This window comes from Aulonocara sp. 'chitande type north' Nkhata Bay, linkage group LG10 (genome assembly GCF_057382095.1).
Source record: "Aulonocara sp. 'chitande type north' Nkhata Bay isolate Kocher_YH1m ecotype deep benthic linkage group LG10, A_spYH_male_GT1.1, whole genome shotgun sequence".
NCBI lineage: Eukaryota > Metazoa > Chordata > Actinopteri > Cichliformes > Cichlidae > Aulonocara > Aulonocara sp. 'chitande type north' Nkhata Bay.
The window spans coordinates 11,808,753-11,832,800 of NC_141353.1; the positions used below are offsets into that span (position 1 = coordinate 11,808,753).

Sequence of the window (24,048 nt, forward strand, 5' to 3'; positions counted from 1 at the left end):
GTGTAACCAGTTGGAAAAATCCCAGCGTAAAAGCAGAGGAGCTAAAAATGCCTTTTTCCAGACACAGGATGAACTGAGACGCTGCACCGAGGATCAGTATGATGAAGGAATATTTTACACAGTGAATCATGCAAAATTACTCCAGTCGAGTCTACGAATAAAAATATGCAGTAAGAAATGAGCATAATGGCTCCCCTTTTAAACTTAAAGTCAAAGTTAGTGCTTTTTTCTGCTTCTGGTTTCCCCAGGCGGTGTTTCCATGCTTCGCTGCAGCAGAGGGATACTTCCTAGTAGTATCATGCAGATCTATTGCTGGGCCAGAACACATTACATCGTGAAGAGAAAGTCACCTACCAGGAGCTGCTGGGTTTCATCATTTTTTCGGACAGATCAAATTCTGCACAGTCGTCTTTCAGCAGAAGAGTTTCTGGTTTTTTTGTTGCGTGTACGCACAGCAGAATAAGTTACCAAGAACTTAGCATACACATATCACGACCTCTGCTTTTAAACCCCGCAGGTACAGACAGATTAGAGGCTTCACAAGCAGGGACTGCACATCACCTGTGTGAGAGCACAAACTACTCCCCAAACCCCACTTGTTTGCTACTAATTGGGTCTAAAATATGACAAACATATTGCTAATTATCGTAATACTTGAAGTCCCTCATCATGTTAAGTGCCTGTAATCAGCCTCAAAGTCGTGTAAACAGCAAATCAAAGTCAAAATGTGTTAGCGGTTCACTTTAACACGAGTTCTTGCTGAAACTGTGGAGATTCTTCATCGTTAAAACGATGGACTGATCAAAAAGATGTCAACAGAAGCGGGCAGAAGGACAAGGAGCTGTTTTTCTTTGTTTGCATGAAAACAGAACTAATTACTGTGAAGGTGATTATTTTTTTCACTAAGGGCCAGGTTGGCTTTTATCACCTAGTCAAGAAAATCATCAATTTGCAAAAGTCGGGGTATCCTTGTCAAAAATAACATTTGCTTAATGACTGGAAAAATGACCCTGCAAATAGAATTTATAAATCACACGATTCGGGTCAACCTATGATGCGGTAAAGTTTTTCCAGCTGCAGTCATTTATATTTGGCAGCACATTGCATGTTATATTTGGCTCTGACGTGGGACATCCCCACGTCTGCACAGGTTGGGAAAGCATAAGGTGGGGATACTACCGGAAGCAACCCCACCCACACAAATGCATATGGAGGTGGGCTGCAAAGCAGCTTGCAGCTCAGCAGTAACTGCCGCTAAATTAAAATACAATACATTTATACTTTTATATTAAAATCCTAACTACAAACTCACTGCACATGAACAGAACTGAAGACAGCACATTTACAATTTTACAGTCACAAGAGCAACATATGTTTAAAAAATGAACAATTTTACCCTTACAGTGGTTTGAACTAGTTTAAATAAAACTATTTATCCTATAATGAATCTGAGATGCTAAGAAGACAACATTTTCAACAGCATGAAGCTGATGATAACAGCATCGGCTAAAAGTTTAAGCTGGAAATCCAGTCAGTTGGAAACTTTCAGCTCTGGCGAGTCTTTCCCAGCCACGACTTTGGTCGAATAAAGCACTGCAGAAATGCCTTTTTAATAACAATTCCCAGCTGTTAACATCTGAACAAACAGACTGATTGATTGTAGTTGGGCGAGTGACAAAAACACACACGAGGAGTTGATTGCAGTTATTAAACCTCCACAGTCTGAACATATCGCAGCCTTTATTGCGAGGTTTAGAAAGGCCAACTTTAAGTATTATTTTGCTTTGTTAAAAATACGATTTCGATGTTTCAAATTTGTGGTTGCAATCACAGAGCTCACACTGTGCATAATCAGTCCAGTTATAATAAGTCTTATTTCAGAAAATAAACCATTAGATGCTAAAGTTTGAACTAAAGAGAGACAAGTTTTTCGCATTTTATTAATTGACTGATTTCTTTTTTGAGTCGTGGTTTATGTTTGAAAGCAGGAAACTAATTATATGTGTCTCCAAGTTTGGCCAAAGTCTGAGGAAGCCGTAATGAAGTGCAAAGACTGCGAGCTCTGCCAGGCCATCACACTAAATAAATAAAAACCCAGCCTCTTAATTGACCCGCCCGATGGCTGGATCACACTTTGATAGAAGATAAATAAGAGGACGACTGTAATGGATGGACCCTGCAGGTGTCCGGTCGGTTTTACAGACGCAGCTCATTAAACTGATGGAATCGAGGAAGCACGCACATCTCCATGAATATAATTTCAGCCTCTCTGTACATTTTGTTCGCTCGGCGTCTGAAGGTTTAGGTGCTATTTACCCTGCAGCGAAGTGGACACAAACAACGGGCGGGGGGGAGGGGTATAATTTCCATGGAAATGACTTTGCTGTGCAGTGCCAGGCGGATGTGGGAAGACGTTTGCTCCGCTCAGTTTGATTCCTGCTCCAAAGTCTAATCCTCAAATTATCACTCAGTCAGCAAATTCCCCCCTTCTCTGCTCTCAAACCCCACTTTTGTCCCTCTTCTCATTTTCCTCTCACTTTCCTCTCAAACCGCCCTGAAGCTCTATCTGTCCATCTGTCTGCAGGAGAGAGGAGACAGTATCAGAGACATTGCATAAGTGCAGACGGGTGTTTCACTGAGTGCCACGATAACTCTGGTTTAAACCAGTAATATCTCATGTAGAACATGTGAGCAGTTCATAAAAGGTGTCCATCAAACTACTGGTGCTCATGCAAGGGGAAAAAACCCATAAAAGCATAAAACATTCAAAACTAGTAAATGGCCTTTATTTGATAGAGTTAAAGAGATACATGAACGTGTATCGGCTTGAGTCGTCTTCTGGGTGTAAAGATAAAAGATAAAAAACACAGAAATTACAGCTTCATGCTCCACAGGTGTGTCACAGTAAGTGCATGCATTATTTCTCACAGCCTCTAGGGGCAGTGGTGAGTACAGCACTGATCTAACCTTTTGAGGCTCCGCCCAGGAACTGCTGAGCCCTCTGATTGGTTAGAAAAGTGTTTTTTAAAACAGTCTGAGATATGTAAACACACACAAAACATCAATAACCATAAAACAGAATCAAAGACACTGGAGTATTAAAAATGCGACACTGTTAGCGATGGATCGACAACACCATCGGTAGGTGAACTCTAGTCAATTATAAAAGCAGTGACCCTACTGTAGGACCAAGGTACTGACTATAAACAACATGAGGGGTCAAAGTGTTCATTAGCACCGGATGTACTGATGGCCTTAAGGACATAAATCCAGTATACCGCCCTTTGTTTGATGCACTTGATTTTGTCCCCGCCCCTGGCATCAAGACTAATAGTTTCAATATCTCACACTCTCAGTGTTAATCACTGTCATGATGTGCTTCTGTGTACTGTTAGGCCATGGGATACCTGCATTCACCCACCGCGTCCCTGAGTCTCCTTTAGTCAGACAGAGCCGACCACCAGAGCATTTGAGTAAGTATGCAGCACAGATGACACCAGTTTTATTCCTAAATACATTTTCAGGATGTTCTCATAATGTTATCTAGTAAATAAATAAATGACCACAGTAAAAACTAACTACAGACCAGTAAGTCCTTAATTGTTTGAGATCTTCTGGAGCTGATTCCCGTGGGTTCAGTAAAAATCTTGTGCACTCAGCTTCATAAGTTTGCTCTCTCTTTGGTTAAACATATCATAGATGTTGTGAGTTTGAAGAAAATACAACATATTCAACTTTTCTAAAGACCTAAAGGAAAAAAAATTACTATTGTGAATAAATGTTAGTAGTCAATAAATTAAAACTGCAGACGTGGGAACACAAGCTGGTCTTTAGATTAATGTTGTAATTTCTTTGTTGTTTGCTCCATCATGTCCAACCAGCACGGTGGTAATATGAGCCAGTGGGAGAAGATTTGTGGCAACAATAAAATGCAAAATTCAACTGAATGATTTTTTTTAAAACAAAGGCTCTGCAAAAAATAGTTTGTTATTGATGAAATAGACTTATCCTTTCCTTTACCGTCCCTATCCTGCTGAGAGCTAAATGAGAAGAAGCGTTCTCGTGTCTCTGGACAGCCTGCAGAGCAGAGAGCGGAAGCAGGAGGAAACAACTCTGCAGTCTCGTGTCAAAGAGCAAGGATGTTTTACTCTGCATCGCTTTTCACAACTTTCCAGACTTGAGGTGGTTTTATGGTTGCAAAAAGACCACGAGGCTTACTGCCAGATGGTAAATATAATGTTCTGCTGGGCAGCCATATTGCAAAAAAGCTCAGCTAAACAGTTTCCAGCAGCACTGGGCATTATTCAAATGCATATATCTCCTGTAGTGTGGAAGAAACTGTCACAGTAAAAAAAATTAATGAATGAATGACTCAAGAGTTTTTCAGCTGACTGTATCATGCACGTCTATTGCTGCATGATACAACCAGCTGAAAAACTTCTTAAATTATTATCCCAGGCACCTCATTTCTTTAGCGATCTCTGAATGCCAACCTCGTGTATTATTTGCATGACAGTCATCTGTTCTCTTCTGCTTATTTAAACTAATGTCGTGGAGAAGCTGGAGTCTATCCCAGCTTCCTGCAGTGAGAGGTGGGTTACACCCTAGACATGTCCCACTCTGTCTCAGGGGTGACACAGGGAGACATACAACCACCCAATTTAAAGCACCAGTTATCCTAACAGGCCTTTGGGCTGCGAGAGGAAGTCAGAGCAGTTGGGAGAACATGCTAACTCCACAGAGAAAGGTCCCAGCCAGACGGAGGATTTGAACCTCTGTGTAACAGTGCTAATGTATATGTTTGGGGATAAAGAGGGTGAAGGGCAAACATTGCTGATTATCAAACTAAGTTTAGTACCTGCTGTTAGCTAGCACACATTAAATGTAACTTAAACTTGAAACTTTTGTGTTTCCCGTTACATTTATTAGTTGCGTAATCACAGTCCTTACAACACTTAAGGCATAAGAAGATCTTTCTTATCCTCTTACGCTCTTAACCAACAGGTCGCTACTTACAGCGTTGCAATAAATAAAATCATATCAGCATATATTAAAAGTATAGACGATTATCTTTGTGAGGAAATCGTGTGTTAGCAAATCTTGTGCCAGTTGGTTTTTTTAAAGCTGTTCTGAGAGTGACTGAGGAGCTGAATGCACCAAACAGCTGATGTAAATTCATGTCTGCGTAAGCAAGATGTCAATCAGCATCGCGACAATGTGACAACAAGCTGCAGTTTTGTGACAGTTTCCCTGTTTCTGTGCAGCTGCAGACACACAGACAGAAATAAAAGTCTCTCATTTTCATTGGAGGCAACATGTTGCTCTTATTGTGTTTGTTTAGCTGGAATATAAATGCTAAAAGTGCACACAGTGATTGTGTAATTTAACCCCAAGCTAGCAACTCTGTTTACCTGCTCTGCCTTTGCCTGATTCCTTCTCTTTCCTTTCTGTGGTCCTGTCTTCTTTAACTTTACTCAAATCTGTTTTCCTCCTTCTTCTTCATAATAATAATAATAATAATGGATTGCATTTTTAAAGCACTTTTCGAGACCCTCAAAGCGCTTTACAATTCCACTATTCATTCACTCTCACACACTGGTGGAGGCAGCTACAGGTGTAGCCACAGCTGCCCTGGGGCAGACTGACAGAAGCGAGGCTGCCATATCGCGCCATCACCAGTAGGCAGAAGGAGTAAAGTGTCTTGCCCAAGGACACAACTACCGAGACTGTCTGAGCCGGGGATCGAACTGGAAACCTTCTGATTACAAGACAAACTGCCAACTCTTGAGCCACGATCACGATCTTACTTGGTAGTGTTCGCTCTTACACCCTCAAAAGTGCACGTTCAGAAGTTAAAGCTTTACAAAGGCAACGGGAATTTGGAGGGAAATGTTCAGCACCTTCATAATAGCTGAGTTGAGTGGTCTCCCACCTGTTCAGTGCAGTGAAAGCTCTACAGCAGAGCTTGGTGGTTTGATGCTAAATGCTGATCAAGGCTGAGAGCAAAGCTGGTCTTTCGAAGCATGGGTCTTATTGTATCTGCAGAACTGCGCCTGTTGGGGAGGATGAAACCTTGGAAAACAAGCTAACAGCAAACAGCTGACAGCTCGCAGTGGCTCCTCCGAAAGACCATGTTGACTTTAGTAAGTCAGCGGGTGGAAACACTGCCAGGGTTACGGAGCCATTACGATGCCTAATATTAAGCGGTGTTAAAAACCTGCATTACAGCAGCCATGGATGAAAGTTACAACCGTGCCTGGAGCTGCTAGCTGCATGTTTTTGTTAAACCAAGGACTTTAGCATCTTTGAAACAAGGCTCACGGTTACTTTGATTCATTTATTTTATTCTGCATTAATGACATGCCTAAGGCCTGCCTTTTTTCTTTTTGTATAAATATTATCAAGTGTCTGCGGCCGTGCTAACAAATCTGTGAGTCTTTACTCGAGCTAAATGATAATGCCACAGCACCAGTCCTTTGGCAAAAACAAACATGGTGAGCTAGATCACTTTTGGAAGCTGACCTCATTTATTTCATGACTTTTTTGGTGATGTTGGAAGAAAGACAGTTGTCTCCTGGCTGAGTAGCAGTCAAACTTGGAAACGTGTTTTTGCAAACAAAGTAACAAAATAAAAATGTCCATAACCACTGAAGCCAACACATTTTAAAAAACGGCAACTTTTACTTTGAAAAAGGAGAATGGTCACCATCTCCGGCGTGTGCTGCACTCTTCACAGTTTCCTTACTGTTTATTAAGTTTGCAGACAAGTGGGCGTCAACTGCAGGCACCCGCAGCAATCTGCTAGTGACCAAAGCAACCGCAAGTTGTTTCTGAAACCAACCTAACACCCTAGTGACTGTTGGTTGATTGCCAGCGACCATAGATAGTAAAAAGCATGGATGTAGCTTCCTGGTAGGAAAAATGAGGATTGTGGAAGTCCCATAAGTCTGCACTTCCACAATCAGAAACTGTACAGATGACCACCAGATGGCGATAGCTGTGATTGTAAAAAGACTTCCAGTCTCGTATAGGAAACAGATTCCTGCTGAGATTATGGTCTCAGTCACTCATTGTGGGTCATTAGAATAAAAAATTACCAAAACGCATGTTTCAATATTGAGGATAAAAGTCATTCGCTAATGGACGTGCGATTTCACAGTCAGCCCCGCCCCTCCTTGTCACATCTGTTTATTTGCAACCCAGCGACAGTGAAAATGTTCATCTCGAGGCTTCAAAAAGCTTCACAAGCCAGCGAGTGATGTCACAGTAGCTACATCCATCTATGCTAGCAACCTCCACCAACCACTCCCAAACCGGTTGGGGAATTCCAGTGATTACCGGGCAGTACCATGTGGCGTTTACACCTGTGTGACTGGGGCCCGAAGTCAGAATCAGAATATGTGACAGATTAATTTCATACATTACAATGTGAATGGTTAAAGGATTCTTCTCAAAGGTTAGCATAAACACTGTGTGCAGATATTATGATGCTGTGTCTGCATGAGTGCAGTGTGGTTGTACTTGTCTTTGGCAACAGGCAGCTGCAGACAGCTGAGAGCAGACAGTAACGAGTACATGAAGAGACAGAGAGTCGACTGGGGGTTGGGAAGTGTGGGGATATCTGGAGCCGTGACTCTGTTCCTGTGGATCGACAGCTGCGATGTGTCCTGAAGCAGTCGACTGTGTTACATGTCAGAGTCGCAGTGGGATGCAGAAGTTTCCTGGTGGAGTGCAAACATAATCGATGTATAAATAGTGGAAGGCAAAAATAGACGGAAAGAGCTGCTGGCTGCACGTAAGCCTGAAAACAAAAACATCATATTTCGATCCTCGGGTAAACTCTCCTGTCAGTGATGTTGTTAAATCACAAAACTGCTTCAACAACACTTTTATGGCAGTAATATCAACTTTCAAAAATCATACCAAGTTTCTAATAAACTGCAGCAACTGAGAAGCAGTCGTGAACTGCCTCCCATTCAAACATCGCAGCAGCAAGAAGGAATGTTTTACTGTCACCTCTGAGTTTTAAACTGCTGGATTTGACCTTTAGATGCAGCACGTAGTCATCAAAACTGATTAGTGTAATGGATAAATTAACAGTTCTTTTCTTATATAAATCAATATATTTCTGTAGATGTTAGACATTATCAAGCATGAAGTGTATGCGTACACACACACGCACACACACTAATTAGTGCACCAGAACAGAAGCAGAGACTTCTTGCATGGTCTGTGCTGCACAGCAAACCACATTGTTTCAAATAATTCTCTTAAAAATGCTTTAAAAGGCACAAATACCACAAACATAGTAAGAGGCCAATTACCAAAGCTAAAGGCTAGCAAAGAGCACTTGGCTACAGCTCGCTGTGTCAGGATACCTGTGAGTGAAAGCCACGCCCCCTTTCTTTAACCCTTACCAGTATTCAAAATAAAATTCAACTCCTGTGCAGCTGAAGGAAGAATCTCTCCACAGAGGCCTAAAGAGTTTTTTCCACTTAGGCTGTAACATGTTAATACTGTTATTTCCATATTTTAACACAGGGCTCTATGGGCCGACTTGCTGTGTGGAAGTGAATACATTGGTTTGTGTATCCCTGAGACGTAGCTTCCCTCAGTTTCCTGCAGGTTCCCTGAGTGGCACACCTTAGAAAGCATCACCTAATCACCATGGACAAAAGTATTAGGCCACACCTCTTAATCTTTGACTTTAGGTGAATTATTCAGTGCCGTTGCCACTAGCATGTAAAATCAAGTCCCAGCAAAGCGGTCTGTCTTTACAGGCATTTGTGAAAAAGTCGGCCGAGAGTGGTAATATTGCAGGAGCCAATATCGCAACAAGTAAGACTGTGGAATTTCTTCCCTTCTAGATATTCTGTGATCAACTGTAAGTGTTGTTATTGCTAAGTGGAAGCATTTAGGAAACACAGCACCTCAGCTGTGAAGTGGCAGACCACCTAAAATTAGAGGGGTCGCTGAGTGCAGAGGCGCCAGTATCCAACTCTGTGCTGACTTAATAACTGCAGAGCTCCAAACCTCCTCTGGCATTAAAATCAGCATGAAAAGCGTGAGCCGGGAGTTTCATGGCACAGCTGTGAATGTATAAATATACAATGTTCAGACTCGTGCTTAGTTTGGCAGCTCCTGTGCTAACTGTTCTCTCTTTGTGCTCTGGATTTCCTATTTGTGTCAGTCGGCCTCCAGGAAGCCCCTGGAGGCCCCTGGAAGCCTACGTCAACTGGACAAAGCTCCTCTACCGACAAGTCACCAGCGTGGTCAGAAGCCCAGTGGGAACATCGCCGCCCTTTAACATCAATGTGGGCGTCCACCAAGGCTCGGCACTCTCCCCGCTGCTCTTCATCCTTTGCATGGACACTGCGACGGCGGATCTCCAGTCACCCCATCCCTGGACACTTCTCTACGCCGACGATGTCTTCCTGGCCGATGAATCGCGAATAGAACTGCAATACCAAACGCAGCAGTGGAAGACTCGCCTAGCTGACTTCGGCCTGAGGCTCAACACCAACAAGACCGAATACTTAGAGGCTGGCCCCCAGACCGACGGCACGATCAGCGTCGATGGAGAAGATCTGGCGAAAGTACCTCATTTCAAATACCTCGGATCGATGATCAGCAATGACGGCGATATCCTACTAGATGTACGAGCCAGGATCAACGCAGCGTGGATGAAATGGCGCCAAGTCACCGCAAAGCACGAACAAGCCCTTCACACGATGGAAATGCGGATGCTGCGATGGTGCCTAGGCCTAACACGATGGGACCACGTCATGAACACCGACATTAGAAAGAGGATGGGAATCGCGCCAATCACAGATAAGATGCAAGAAGCGAGGCTGCGGTGGTACGGACATGTGGTACGGAGCGATGAGAACTCAGTGGTGAGAACAGCACTGCGGCTCAGCCCCCAAGGACGTCGACCTAGAGGCAGACCAAAGCGGAGATGGATGGACCGAATCAAGGACGACGTGAAGAAGATCGAAGCCGATCTGACCGACGCCCTTGACCGACCCAAGTGGAGACGACTTTGCAGAAAAGCGGACCCTGCAACCGAGCGGGAAAAACGCTAGGAGGAAGAAGGCCTCCAGGAAGCCCCGCCTGTTGTTTTTTATTCGTCGAGTCGCACAACCTTCCTTCCTACTCTGGCTAGGTGACAGTGGAGCAGCCAGTGCAAACCACATTTCAATAAGTGTAAACTTGTGTTGCCAGACTTATGTTTCACCGTGCATGCAGAAGTCTGTAGAAAATCTCACTCTCAGCACAAATATTGGGATGAGAACTTTACATATCCTGATACAGCAAATTTAAATATTGAAAAGTCATCATTTTTCTGTCTCAATATTACCGGCTTTTCATAAGTGTAATTGTAAAAATATCTTTCTTTAAGTCTAACAGCATTCAGCAGAGCAGGTATGTTCACGTACAGCAGGGCAGAAGCAATGTACTGTATCCAACCATATTTTGGGCAATAACTGAGTGCAGGGACAGAACTTTATGCTGCATGGAAGTCAACACCATCCCCAACATCCCCAAAGCAACAGCTTTACAACCACGAGCCCAAAACAAACATCCTCAGGCTCCACAAATAGAAGACCCTCGGGTCTCCTGGTCAAGGCCAGAACCTTGGTCAGTAAACACTAAAAATCTCAGCTGCAACAGAAATGAAACACAACAATGCTACAGCCATTGAGTCACAGCAGGGCTGCCTCTTAAATGAATGTGCCACGCTCGGCAACCTTCGGATAATCATTTTGACATAAATCACAAAAAAGCAACAGGTACGCCCTGAAAATCCTCACAGTCACACACACACACACACACACACACACACACACACACACACACACACACACACACACACACCTGAACCAGCATGCTCTCAGCAAAGTGGTAAAATTCTAAATTACTTTCAGTGGCTGTTTTCAACATTTGAAATCTGGTCAATGTTGAACGATTCGAGCCTGGACGCTGTCCAAAGTGATTCTCTTTCACGTGTAGCACGCAGCACAATCTCACTACTGGAAACACTCTGTTTGGTCTCAGTAACAGAGAGCGTGCAGGAGGAGGCCACATGCTCGCTCGTTGTAAACGCACTGAACAGACACTACACAGACTTTGTGTCACGGTGAGGTGGAAGATGGTGGAACATTCATCCAAATCATTGAATTCAGGTGTTCCAATCACTTCCAATCAAGCACTTAGACATGCAGATTGCTTCTCCAAACATTTTTCTCCAAACATCCCAGAACAGTTAAAGATTCTATAGCTGCACAGGGTGAGCCGACACGATGTTAAACCCTATGGATTAAGAGTGTGTTATCAGTCAAGCTCATATGTGTGTGAAGACACAAGACAAGTTCAAGACAAGTTCTGAGCTTCAGCGAATGAATGAACACTTTCCTCACTTACTAGCAAGAAAAATCCACTCTGCCTAAATGAAAGTGTCTAAAAGTTTGCTGTCAGAAGTCAAGTTAAAATGGTCCTAATTTGAGGTTAATGTGTTTCAACACTGTTTCATTTGAAGCTCTAAAGTCAGCATTTTAACTTCCCAACAGTAGTGCGTGTGAAGCTGGGCTCAGAAGAACCAAAGCTCCATCTGAGTGCCTGTAATGATTTAAAAACAGACATGACTTTTGCCCACTGAGCTATGTGACGAACAAGACCCTCACTCCCCTCATTCCCCCACCAACACACACGCCCCCGTCACCACAACTGAATCTACACACTCATCCGTCCCAACCAGAGCTGAACCGGAGTCCGTGTTGAAGCATGTGCCTCCTCCTCCTCAGAGACACACAGTAGCCTGCAGTCTGTCCACATCCACCTTCTTCTTACTTATTTATAGCATCTTGTTCCCCAGAGGTCCAAAGTAATTGAAACCAAATGTGTTGCTGACACTGATACAGAGAGGTGGAGGGGGGCAGATCAGCCCACCCACTCACCCGCCTCCTCCTCCTCTGCTTCTCTATACCCAAAGATTATAGACCAGAGGTGAGATTTACAGTCTTGGAAACAACTTTTCTTTCAATTTCATCTAGAAATAGGGGGGAAAAAAGTTTCTTCCAACTTTTCTGTTCACAACAAATAACTGAATTAAATCGTGTCAGTCTCAGGGGCTCTGCATTTATAAAGCAGTTATAATGTTTTGCTTTTTTTCCCAGGCCAGTGAGCACCAAGTGGAAGAAAAAAAAAAGCAGTTTTCTTCCATCTCCCCCCAGGAGAAAGAAGCAAAGTAAAAGGGACTAACTGCAACTTTAATTTGCTCTCTTTTTTTAAAGCAGGCAGCTTGCAGCAATCAAAGCTCAGTCCACCTCCCCACCCACCAAAGCCACACCGACAACCACAGTCAATGAGCAGACCCAACAAGGCAGTGAAAGCAAACTTACCATGCTTCCTTCCCCCCCTTCTTGTTTGTTATTCCTCTCTTTAGTCCAACTCTTTCCTCCTGGGCTCCTGTTGAGCTCTGCTTCAAGTCGAGGTGTGTCAAGCAGATAAAAATGGAATGGAGCTGCTGCTAAGAAGCTGCATGAGGCCTTCACTGACCAAGTCAGACAGCCACCCCTCTTTCTTTCTGTCCCCTCCCTGCTGCCTTGCTCACTTGTCAGCTTTTCCAATAACAAACCAATGCCCGCCTCTTTTGGCCGAGTCCCCGAGCTGTGAGCCGCTTCCTGAACGCGTGGTGGACTCCCGTGACCCAGCTGTCTCCCTCTTTTCTTTCTTTTACTTTTTTTTTTGCAGCTGCTGCTCTGCTGTGGAGAGTCCTGTTACTCCAGCCCTCTGTCTGTGAGCTGCAGCCCTGCCTTCTTGCCTTCCAGATTTAGAAACAGAGACACATGTGGGTATGAAGTTTAAAGAGGCGGGGCTTGCCTGAGAGTGTTGTGTTGTCATGACGACCCCTCCTTGTCTACATCTAGAGTTCTGCCCCTGTTGTGTTTTATGAGCAAATACATGGAGCGAGTTGGGATTTTCTGTGTCTGCAGTCTGCACACTTTCACTTTTCCACCAGTCATTAGAATAAGAATCAACTTAGTAAGTATATTTATATGCATTTATAGAATCTGCAGGCAGGGAACAAAATGCCATGCACTGGACCACCCAGACTGGACCACCCAGAGATCAACCTCTGTCAAACTGTTCATGTGAGGACTCGAACAGAGGACTCGGAACTCTAACGTATCAGCTTTCATCTGGTAACAATTTAACTTTTAGTTACGCTTAAAAAAAAAGATCAAGTTTCGTAAACAATGAACAATACACGGAGCAGGAAGTGTTGGTCTGGATATCTGCACAGGAAGCCAGAAGAGGTTTCTCAGATTTCTTACACACTAACACACTTCTGTTCTAGCCTAAGGTAACTGCAGATATTTGATCCATTTATTTAATTAGTCTAATTAATTAAGTGCTTATTATAATTTTTCTGTTATTATGTACTTTATCTACAATTAGAAGGTAAAGTAAGTGTCAGAAAAATGTGAAAAACACCCAGCACTCCACCCTAGAGCACAATAATCCCTTTTCCAAAGTACCGAATGAATTATTGTATTATTACACAGAACTACATCCATGCATCCACCCAAACTGCTTTCTTATCTGATTGCTAGGACACTGGAATACAGCCCAGCTGACACCAAGCTATAGGTGGGTCACCACCAGTGTACTTTACACTAAAGGAAGACGCCCGAGTACTTGGAGAAAACCTGAGACAGACAGGACTGAGCCGACCAGCAGCCTCAGTGGATCTTGACTGAATATAATAGATATATAAAAGATAGCTTGTAGGTCTAAAACTAATAAGCCTGTATGGTCAGGAGAAAGCCATTCGTTCTAATGAAAAACAGGGAAGGCCTCAGGAGGACATAGAAATCTATCCAAAGATGGCGACCTTAATCTATGACCTCAGCTTTGATGACCTGATGAGTTCTTGGTCTCATTTATTAGTTTCAGGTCTTATTCAGTAAAACATTATGGATTTTTTTTTAAATTACAGTCCTCATTAGAATAAAAATGGAAAGTAAAACAGTTAAAAGTTGTTAAACTTTATAACTCACAAGTAGTTAAACTAAAAGTGTTCAGCGTCCCTTGGTTTCTCAGTCGGATCTGCACTCGTGTCCAGTTCCATAACACCAGGATGGTGATGGTGAAATGCTCAGCTTGAGGCCAGGTCATGTGACTCACACAGGATGTCAGAACAAGGCGCTGGACAAAACCATAATTGTGCACGGTTCTTTTCTTTCTTTATTTGGTTCAAATTAACTCCATTTTGCAAATTTACATTTTTCTACTGGAGTCTCCAGTGTCATGTCAGATGTCGGTGGGCCAAAAATAAACTTGCTATTAGTTGAAGTTTCAAAATCCAATCAATTACAGCCTGAGTCACTGCTGCTAATTGGTGAGTCACACTCACTGACAGAGTTCTAAAAATGTGGAAAGATTTTGAAGCAAAATCGTAAAAAAAGCTCAAACTGACACAAGCTAAGCTAAAAAGACAGAGCCAAAAAGTGGAGGGGCAAACAGCCCCTTGACCCCCTGATTTCCAGCACTCTTGGCTGTGAGGCAAATTGTCCCATCTGCAGAACTCTTCACCACAGATTCATTTGCAGCAGTAACACATTCTGCGACCCTTAGCGGCCCTTTTGCCTGCTGTCTCATTGCATCTCCTTCAGATTGAACTCTGTCTCATGTTGCACAGCAGTGCTACAGGCGTGCGCACTGCGCTGCAGTGTGACACTGAGTGTGACAGCAGGTCAGAACGTGCTGCTTGTGCTGCTGTTCCATTTTACTCAGACATATTTGTGATAGTTGTAACATCAGGAATGAATTGAAAATTAATTTTGCAGCAAGATAACAAGCCCATACATATGTTCAGGGTCATAATGAACTTCCCATGACAGACATACGGTCCACGCTCATCTCAACATCATCTCACATCAGACTGTGTTAGGAGACAGAGACAGAAGACACAGAGAAAGTTGAAATCCACTTTACAACCGTGGCGAGTGTTTCTGGGAGAAGCACTCCAGTTTCAGAGGCAAAGGGAGGTCACGATAAGCACTGGTGTAGTGCAAATTTTCCATATTTTGTTCTCTCTCTGTGAAGCTAATAATATTTTTGGCACTGCCTTTTGGTGGGTGTAGCTTCTGCACACTTCACTTTATGAGCCTGTTTGTTGTAGTTACTCATGTGCATTCATATTCTTTTCCCTTTTATTTTGGATTGAAACATCACAGCTGCCCAAGTTTCAGCGACTCGAGACCGAGAGGGGAGCGTGCGCGCGCAAGACTCACCATGTGAGTTCAAGAGCGAGCGATTTACAGAATGCAAATTCCTCTCCTCCACTTTAATGTTCTGTGGCCTGACAGCGAGGGAGGAAAAAGCCTCACAAAGCTTCTCCTACAAAGCTCCACTTTCTTTTCGCCCCTCGTCCTCCCTCTTCTTGCAGCCACACTGATCCCATTCTCTTTGCCTGTTTGTTTGTGGTGAGACTGATTTTGTAGGTTGGGGGAATACTTCATGCTTTGATGTTACATCCAGGAGCTTCACAGTACTGCGCCTTTGATAAGAAAATGCAAGGTGCTTTTATTATTAAAAGAGGTTAAAAATCCTTTTATATGCCCATGAAGAAGGTTAAGCTCCAAATACATCCGCACTCCAAATTCACATTTGTAAGCCTGGTAATTTCTACATTTCTCATTCTGATATCTATATATATATATATATATATATATATATATTTGTCTTTTCCCCTTTAATTCTCACATAAGCCACGGCGAGAACGCAGCCACCCTCTCTTAGAAGCGCTGCCTAGAAAGAAAAGAATAATAGCGATCATTGTCTAACAGGCAAGACAAGTCCAGAATCTTAAGTGGGCAGCTGGGATGAAGGCTGCAGAAAGCAGGGGAACCTCACTATTGTCCCTTGGCTGCTGCCGGAGCTCCACTTGATGATGTATTAATCAATAAATAAAATGGGAAATCCCTAATAGGCTTGTGGTGAGGAGAGGAGGAACACAGTGAAGCTCCGTCTAATAATGAAGATGCAGCGTAGGCCGCAGGGGAGGCGAGGATCTCATACACAGACAGATTGTTAAAGAAGAGTTTAAAAGAGGCGATGGTGGAGATAGCGGAGCGATAGATGGAGTCGGTACATGCTGCAGAGCTGATGTGGAAGCAGAGAAGAAGATGAAGTCTTTCAGATAAATGTCAGTGGGCGGAGCTGAAGTCTGAGTCCAAAAAAGGATGAAAGCATATGAAGCCAATTTTCAGCTAGACTAGATTATTCATCATGTCTAAGATGGCATCAAATCCTCTTGAAAAGTGTTGTTGGTAGATTTTCATAGTTGTGTAGAAAATACACACTTTTCAGGAGACTTGAACTTCTTGCGGATTCACACTCGGCACGCTGGCAGCAGTTTATAAAATTATTCCTCTCATCACCTCCCTCTGAGTGCATGTGAAGGACCAGTGTAGTAATTATTCTCAACTTTAACGGCTCACGCACTCCTTCGGCTTCTTTCAGACGAAGCGTGGGAGGAAGTGCGCATAGGCAGGAGGACATGAGCCCTGCCCTTTTACCTCTGTCTTAATATATCAGAAACACAACATTTCAGCCTGTAGACATTCAATAGGCAAACCTTCATCAGGAGTGTGCAGGAGTCTTTTACGTGTAATTACTCAAATTCACTGGGCTCATCTATGTTAGCTTGTTTGGACTCTTGAAATTGAGATCTCGAGGTTTTTATCCTGATATAATGAAACTGTGTTACTTGATCCAGTTCAAGACACTAGAACCTGGGTCTGGAAAGCACGACAACAAGCTCTCTATAGCTACAGCAGTGTTTTTATCGGAGCATACCGTGAAAAGTTCAACTACTCAAAGCCAGATTAGTCAGGAACAAAGCGTGCCAGAGTGACGAGGGTGAAGGTGGAAGCCATTTGTGGAAGAAACATGTGAAAAGACCTGCTTATGTGTAGTCACAGCTAATACGCTTTAGTAAGCACAGTGCTGCCGGAGAGCACTGGAGGATAAACTAAATGATCAATAATGTCATAACTGAATTTAGTTTTCTGTTATTTGATTGAAAACATCAATTCCAAGAGGCTGATAGCGAAACCAAAGTTGAAGGGCCACAAACTGCAGTTCCCTTAGATGCCACAAGGGGCTCGCTCCAAAAGGGAGCAAAAAACTGGCAAAAATCTTTGCAGATTCCTCCTTCATAACAGGAGCACAGACTCTCTGCCATGTTCGTGCTATCAGTGCTTTCACAAGGAAACTACAATAATGCAGCGTAAACTCCAATAATCAGACAAACCTCGAACAGGCACTTGGTGTTTGTGGGAAGGAAAAACTCCCTTTTAACAGGAAGAAACCTCCAGCAGAACTGGGCTCAGGGAGAGGCGGGGCCATCTACTGCAACTGGTTGGGGGTGAGGGGAAGGAGACAAGACAAAGACACGGTGTGGAAGAGAGCCAGAGATTAATAATAACTAATGATTAAATGCAGAGAGGTGCATAAGCACCAAGTGAGTGAAGAAGAACCCCAGCACCCTAACCTACTGCAGCTTGTGCTTCAGTTGACATGCCAGTATTTTATTTGCCTGTAACTTTGAACTAATTAGCCTATATATGTATGCACAAAGTAGTTCATGAATGCGGTTTGTTAACCAGGTTCAACAGTGTTTGCTGATGACATAGCACTCATTCTTCTGGCTTTAAGAAACATGGCAGCAGCAGTCAAACTGCTACCACGCTCACTGCATCCATGCTTCATGTTGTCTAAGGTCCATTTGTGCACTGAGTAAATAAAGGAAAGCATTTCACCTCAAAAGTTGTGAGCAAAGGGTAAATGGACTGGTAGGTAGGTTGTGCATTACTGCTCCGACTGAGCAATCGAAGCACTTAAGGTAGCTGCTGGTACAGAAAAACACTTGACTGTTGCCGATGCGTTACACAACCATAAAAAAAGCAACAAAACAGCCGTGTGTTTGTGTGTGCTGATCGCCCCGTCGTGACACGAGACATACTGTTATGGAACATTTCACATTATACTCACCTAAAACCGGCTCTAAAGAAAACGGATGTACAGGACAGAGTCAAACTGGAACAAACTGTCACTGTTTTAAGGTTAAAATGAAAAGTTCTTAAAAGCAAAATAAAAACTTTTTGCTCTGACGTCTGCGAGGACTGATGATATGGTATTAGGTATTTTTATGCATCTGTCACATACACTGTAGACTTTATCTGTTTTGAATTGCTTGCAGTTTGTTTCCTGGCATATGTGTCTCTGTAATTTACTGCAGGATGATATTTGAACGTTTTGTACTGTTTTCCAGTGTGGACCCCAGGAAGAGTGGTTGTTGCTGTGGTAACAACTAATGAATAAATAAAGAGTGAAAGAAATGAAACAATGAAACAAAAACATCTTTGACATAACTGAACACATGAATAACTATGTGTGGGAATAGTTTAGATGCTCTAACAACACATAAAATGAATGATTTTAGATATATTTGTCGAGATAGGAAGAACAGATAAATGACAAATGTAGTTGAAGTCAGGTACCTTTGATTCAGGCACATGCAGGATCATTTCATTTCTGGGTTAAAGCAGACAGCACTGTTTGATGTTACATAACTGCTTTGATCAGAAATCACAGCACAGTTTATATTTTGGAACCAGTTTCTGTATTTTTTTTAGCATCTGTCTGAATCTATCGATCAACTCTTTAGCAACAAGAATCCCAGTTTAACCAGTACCTCCCGAGTTCACAAATCTCTCCAAAGGGAACCTATTCTGCTCATTTCCAACTCAATATTTTTTATTCTTGCACTCTACTCAAGTTGTTTTGCATGATTCACAGTCCAAACACAATTTGTATTTAACTTGCTGGGCCTTGGTGCAAGCCAGCAGTTTGACCAAAAGCTGTTTTTGCCCCTTGTAAACAGTAGGTTTAAACAGCCTGTACTCACAGCCACCTGCTACCAGAGCTGCATGTCTGCGATGAGCATATTAGCATTATCCCCCATCAGAAACTTCATACAGGTACAAGTCTAGACAAAGGTGATAAACTGAGTGTTTAGACGGGACTGTAGCCCGGTGATGCTCCATCAGGACAAGCAAGACACCTAAAAATAGACAAAAATTAAAACGTGCAGACGTGAAATGTGCCATAAAACTTCTTGCCTGTTTGTATCCTTTATATCGCTGCCATCTTGTGGCTGCAATGGACTATAGTTGCTGGAAGACGTGCTTGGCTTGGATCCCACTGGAAACTGTAGTGTGTCTCCATTTCACTGATGTGTCCATCTGTTAACAAAGACTTTTGTGGACAAACCTTCAGCCTTCAAAGGAAGCCTGATGGGAATTTAGCGAGAGGCAATGACTCTGCTTTTGCTGCTCTGAGATCAGCTACAAGCCATCCTGAGTGTGGAAACGTATCTACCAGTGATAGATGAGTTTTCTGATACTTATCACTTTGGCCAACATGTGTGATGTGGAGACGATGGAGTTCAATGAGAAAAAGTTTTCAATAACTCTTTTAGCACATTAGCAAGGAAAGCCTTGACGACGGAGAGAGATGATGTCATATCCTGTCTAAAGAATCTCAGCCAGCACTTTCACTTGGTTGGTTGGTGCGAAGTTGAATCAGCTGTTTTGCCATTACACATTTTTCATTCAAAGTTTAATCCTGCTGTAAACATTGACAGTTAAACATATCACACACCACTCAAGCCTTTAATTAAATCTGTGATTTAATATTAATATTACCGCTTTAAAGGTCAAGATGTATGCTTGTTTTCCCAAACTCATTAACAGCAGCTTTTTAGAGATAAGTGGTCCTATGAGGACAGCCGCTACAAAAATACCTGAAATGAGCTCAGCTTTCAGCAGTAATGATGAATGGGAGATCATCCCGGTGGTGGTTACACCCAGAGTCATTACATGAGTCTTTCCCATCACAGGGGCCAACAGGTTACAGCTCAACCATCGTGTGCTCACCTGAGGCAAGGTTTGAGTGCGGTTTAAAATCCCAGGGAAGGAATCTGTTCATGAAATAGTTTCATGTGTACTGAAATGTCTTCATGATGTTTTACTGTGTCTTTTGCTTCTAAAATATCCATCATCAACTAATAAATTTTTTGGTAACATTTTTGTAAGAATTTTAACTGTTTAACAATACAAATAACAATGGTTTACAATGCTTGAGCTACTAAGGAGTGCAGACGAGTGAAAATGTCCATGTGGAGCGCAGAAAGCACTTGTGCACAGCACTGCTGCAGAAGCTTCTGGCCCATAGGAGCCATGTTTACTATGGGTCCCCACCACTGAAACATTCTCTGCATAACAAAAAAAAGAAAGAAAAGCCTTTTGCACTGCCCAACATTGCTGCACATAAACTGCAGAACTTCCCCACATCCCCCCTGCAAGTTTTCCCCTCGCAGTGTGGCTCAGTCAGCGGCTGCTTAGCTAAAAACCCTGCGCTCCAGGCTCCACCTTTTTCATGTTTAATTCATCCAATTAGATTACTCCTGCCTCCGAGAAACATCTGAATAACAAATAAACCAATCTGTGTGTTCAGTTCCTTTTCCTGTCACTTCATAAATTCTCCTCTGTGTATATGGATGAGAGAACGGCCTCGCCGACGTGTTTGTGCGAGCTCAGACGAGAGGCCATGTCACGCGCTGCTCTCAGCCTTCTTGTCCATCGTTCACGCGTCTATCAAGTTTCGCCGAAATCTCTGTCCGTGTGTCCGTCCAGATTCATCTCTGTACATTGTTCCCATAGCGATACATAATGAAGGCTGTTTTTCATCATGTTTTTATGTGACTCGCTCTGCACCGTACAGCAGAGTGTCTGGATCGTTCCCAGCCTCTTTCTGTCTGCGTCTGAAAACCTGCAATTATGAGCCCAGGCTGGCCCAGCGACGGGGTTTTTAGAGTCGGTCTAAATGGCTGGATATGGATTGTGTCACAGATGTCATCATGAATAAATACAGCTATTTATTTCAAACTCCAATCAGACTGCACGCTCAATTGTTTACTCTTTTGTTTTCCTCCTCCAGCTGTGAGTCTGATTGTTATTTCTGCTTCATATCCACCTTTAGCAGTTTAGAGATTCCTCAAAAAGACAATCCTTGCTCAGGATTCCTGTGGCTGAGCATCCATAATCAAAGGAATGTTATGTGAAAATTGACTAAACATCATAAACATCTCTTGTTGGGCCTTTAGTTTTACTATTTGATTTTATATGAGCCGGATTCCAAAGAGGTAGTTTATTTCAAGCTAAATCCATATTTCCATTTGGGATGAAAATCATTACCTCATATTCCTCGCTCCATATATTTCATGGTTCTAAACCAATTATTTTTATAAACAAAGCAGGACCTGAGTCCTGCAATAAAAGACTTCTCAAGCTCACAATTGATTGTTTTGTGAATGCAGAGGTGCACAGAGTTGATATCTGGCTTTCACTTCCCACAATAGCACAACAAGCTCCTCATAGCAGAGAACCAGGAGTGATGATAGTAACTGTGCTACTTAAAGGCTGGAAAAATGATTTACAGTCATATTAATGATAACTAATGACAACAGACCACTGATGACAGTCGGTGGTTAAAGCAGCGTACGAGCTGCCAAAAAAGATGGATTTTAAGACCCCACGCTGTATATGTTCACAGATTTGCTGGGAGAAACAGCAGTTTTACATCTCTACCTTCAATCAATGTCAGCAAAACATGTGAATAAAAGATGGATGCAATCACTTTAAAGTCTTTGGCTTTTGGAGTTGTGTTGTTTTGAAGCCTCGAGTTAGTCACTGTTGTTCAAAACAAGAAAACAAAAACAGCCGTAATGACACGCTGTATAAAATGATTACCATGCTGCACTAAATAAGACTTGAAATTAGCAACTAAGCTTAAAGACTCGGAAGTCAGAAATCAAAGTGCAGGGCTGTTTTTCATAGAATTCTATGCAAACTGCTTTTGCGACCTTAGACAGTATAAAAGATGGAGCCGCTGTTACATCATCCACTTCTTTAGTCAGTGTGACCCAAAATGAGTGACTGAGCCATAAACGCAGCATCAGAGCTGCTCTGTAGAACTAGACGTCATTTTGCAACCACAGCTATCGAAATTTAGACACTTCTTCATCCAGTTCTTTTTTCCAGCTGGGTAGCTACACCAACCAGAGCCGCCCCCTGCTGGCCCTTTGAATTAATGCAGGTTAATGGTAACCCTTTACGTACAGTCTAGCGCAGGGATGTTAAACTCATTTTACTTTGAGGGTCACATACAACGCAATGTGATCTCAGGTGGGTCGGACACGTGAAAGTCTCCTTCCTGTGAGTTTAAAGACGTTTATTGAGACTTTTATTCTCTGAGGCATCTTAGTATAAGACAAATAAGTGCAATTTCAGCAGAGCATCGCAGTTTTTCTATGTTATAAAAGAAATGCTCCTGTAGTAAATGATAGAAATTCATCAGCACGACTCTTTGGGCTTAAATTGTGAGAAATAAACGGGTAAAATTACAGAAAAAACTCTGATATCTCTTTGCTGTAATTATAAAGCCGAAAGTTTGTGAATTCACAGAAAATACCTTTTTGCTGTGGACTCATTTAAAAGAAACAAAAAAAAAAAAACAGGCTTTTCAACATCAGATGAAAAAAGATGAAAAAAAAAGATTTTTTTCTGTCATTTAATGCTGTAGTAGGAACCATGTGTGGAGATCTTTATCAGAAGGAATCATTAATACCTATTTGGATCAGCTCGACGTGACTCAGCTCAAGTCGTTTACCATTACAATGGAGTACAACCTAATGTGGGCGGGGTCGTTATAGTAATGCAGCTGAATGTCTGGTGATGCTATTTGTATGCAATGTGAGCGCCACAACAAGCGAGGACGTCATTGCGATTGTATACCTGCTGCCTTTTGTCAGACTCGGGGACCACAGTCTTGTTTTTTGTGAAGCCTTTTCCTTTGATGCTGAGTTTCAAAAATGGTGGTTTTGATTTTTGAGAAGGAGATGCTCTCAGGAGTCATCGAGTGATGCCACTAACTAGCCAATCGGTGAGATGAAGACTGATGACATCACATTTTCGGATTGCCTCTGGTACTAAAAAAATACCTGGCACCAGGTACTATCACCTAATGGAAAAGCCTAAAACCCCATTGCCAGAGTTTTAATCTTACAGTAAAACGGAGTTATCTTGAACTCTTGACAACTCTCGATTAAGTAATCCTGACTTAAAATTCGAACTTGTGTGTCTATTTCTATCATGTGAGGCTTTCCTTTGGCCAGCTTTGTGCTGTGCACCATAAAAACTGTATACAGTATTTCATCAGTACTTGACCTATGACTCTATTATTAAAAGCGTACAGTATATATACATCTTCCCCTGCTTGAGTTTCACGGTGGTCTGCTGTGTTCCTCTCCTTTCTAGCGTTTCTCTCTGCCAGGAGGCACATCTTTTTCTATCTGACGAGCTGAACTCACAGAAATCACCGAGAGCGATGTGAAATCACAAGCAATCAAAGAAACTGCCACTCACCACCAGAAGATTTCAAACATATACACGCTAGTCACATTCCAGCTCTGTCATCTGCCTTCAACTTTGTCCAACGCCGTTATTTTTTTCTTCAAAAGTTACAGTTGTAGTCATTTATATGGCTTAGAGGGGGATTTCTGCTATCATAGCTTGACAGAAACCACTCTTATCTATTCTAGCGAAAACGCTGCTTTGTGGGGCAAAAAACAGGCGGCCGTGGTGCTGTTTGCAGGGCTGCGACAGTCAAGTTTCTCCACATGCATTTTTAATGAGTTACGATGGCCTTTCTGCTGGATGTGCTATTTAAGCAGAAATGCACAGTAATCATAATAAGGGTAATGCCATGAGCGTCCCACGGAGCAGCCGTACTGATACCGAGCCATGCTGACGAGACATGATTGTTTAACCCTGGGATGAAGACATCTCCACTGTTAAAATACATGATGACCCTGTGTATTTGTGTAATTTTGAAAATCACGATGAGCTGGGGACC

The 24,048-nt window shown here is 42.6% G+C and overlaps 1 protein-coding gene across 4 annotated transcripts in view; it reads right to left on the bottom strand.

The window, feature by feature from the left end:
- The window catches only part of sgcd (sarcoglycan, delta (dystrophin-associated glycoprotein)), a 425,600-nt gene that overhangs the window by 179,843 nt on the left and 221,709 nt on the right, over window positions 1-24,048 (bottom strand). The window contains exon 1 of one of the 4 annotated variants that reach the window (XM_086308252.1): window positions 12,402-12,823. The exons of 2 other annotated variants lie outside the window; for them this stretch is intronic. In XM_086308252.1, coding sequence (XP_086164378.1) covers window positions 12,402-12,404 — 3 coding nt within the window. In that variant the 5' untranslated portion in view covers window positions 12,405-12,823. Of the gene's footprint in view, window positions 1-7,521; window positions 7,653-12,401; window positions 12,824-24,048 lie in introns of those variants that run through there. One more of the 4 variants, XM_086308255.1, reaches the window with a different exon arrangement.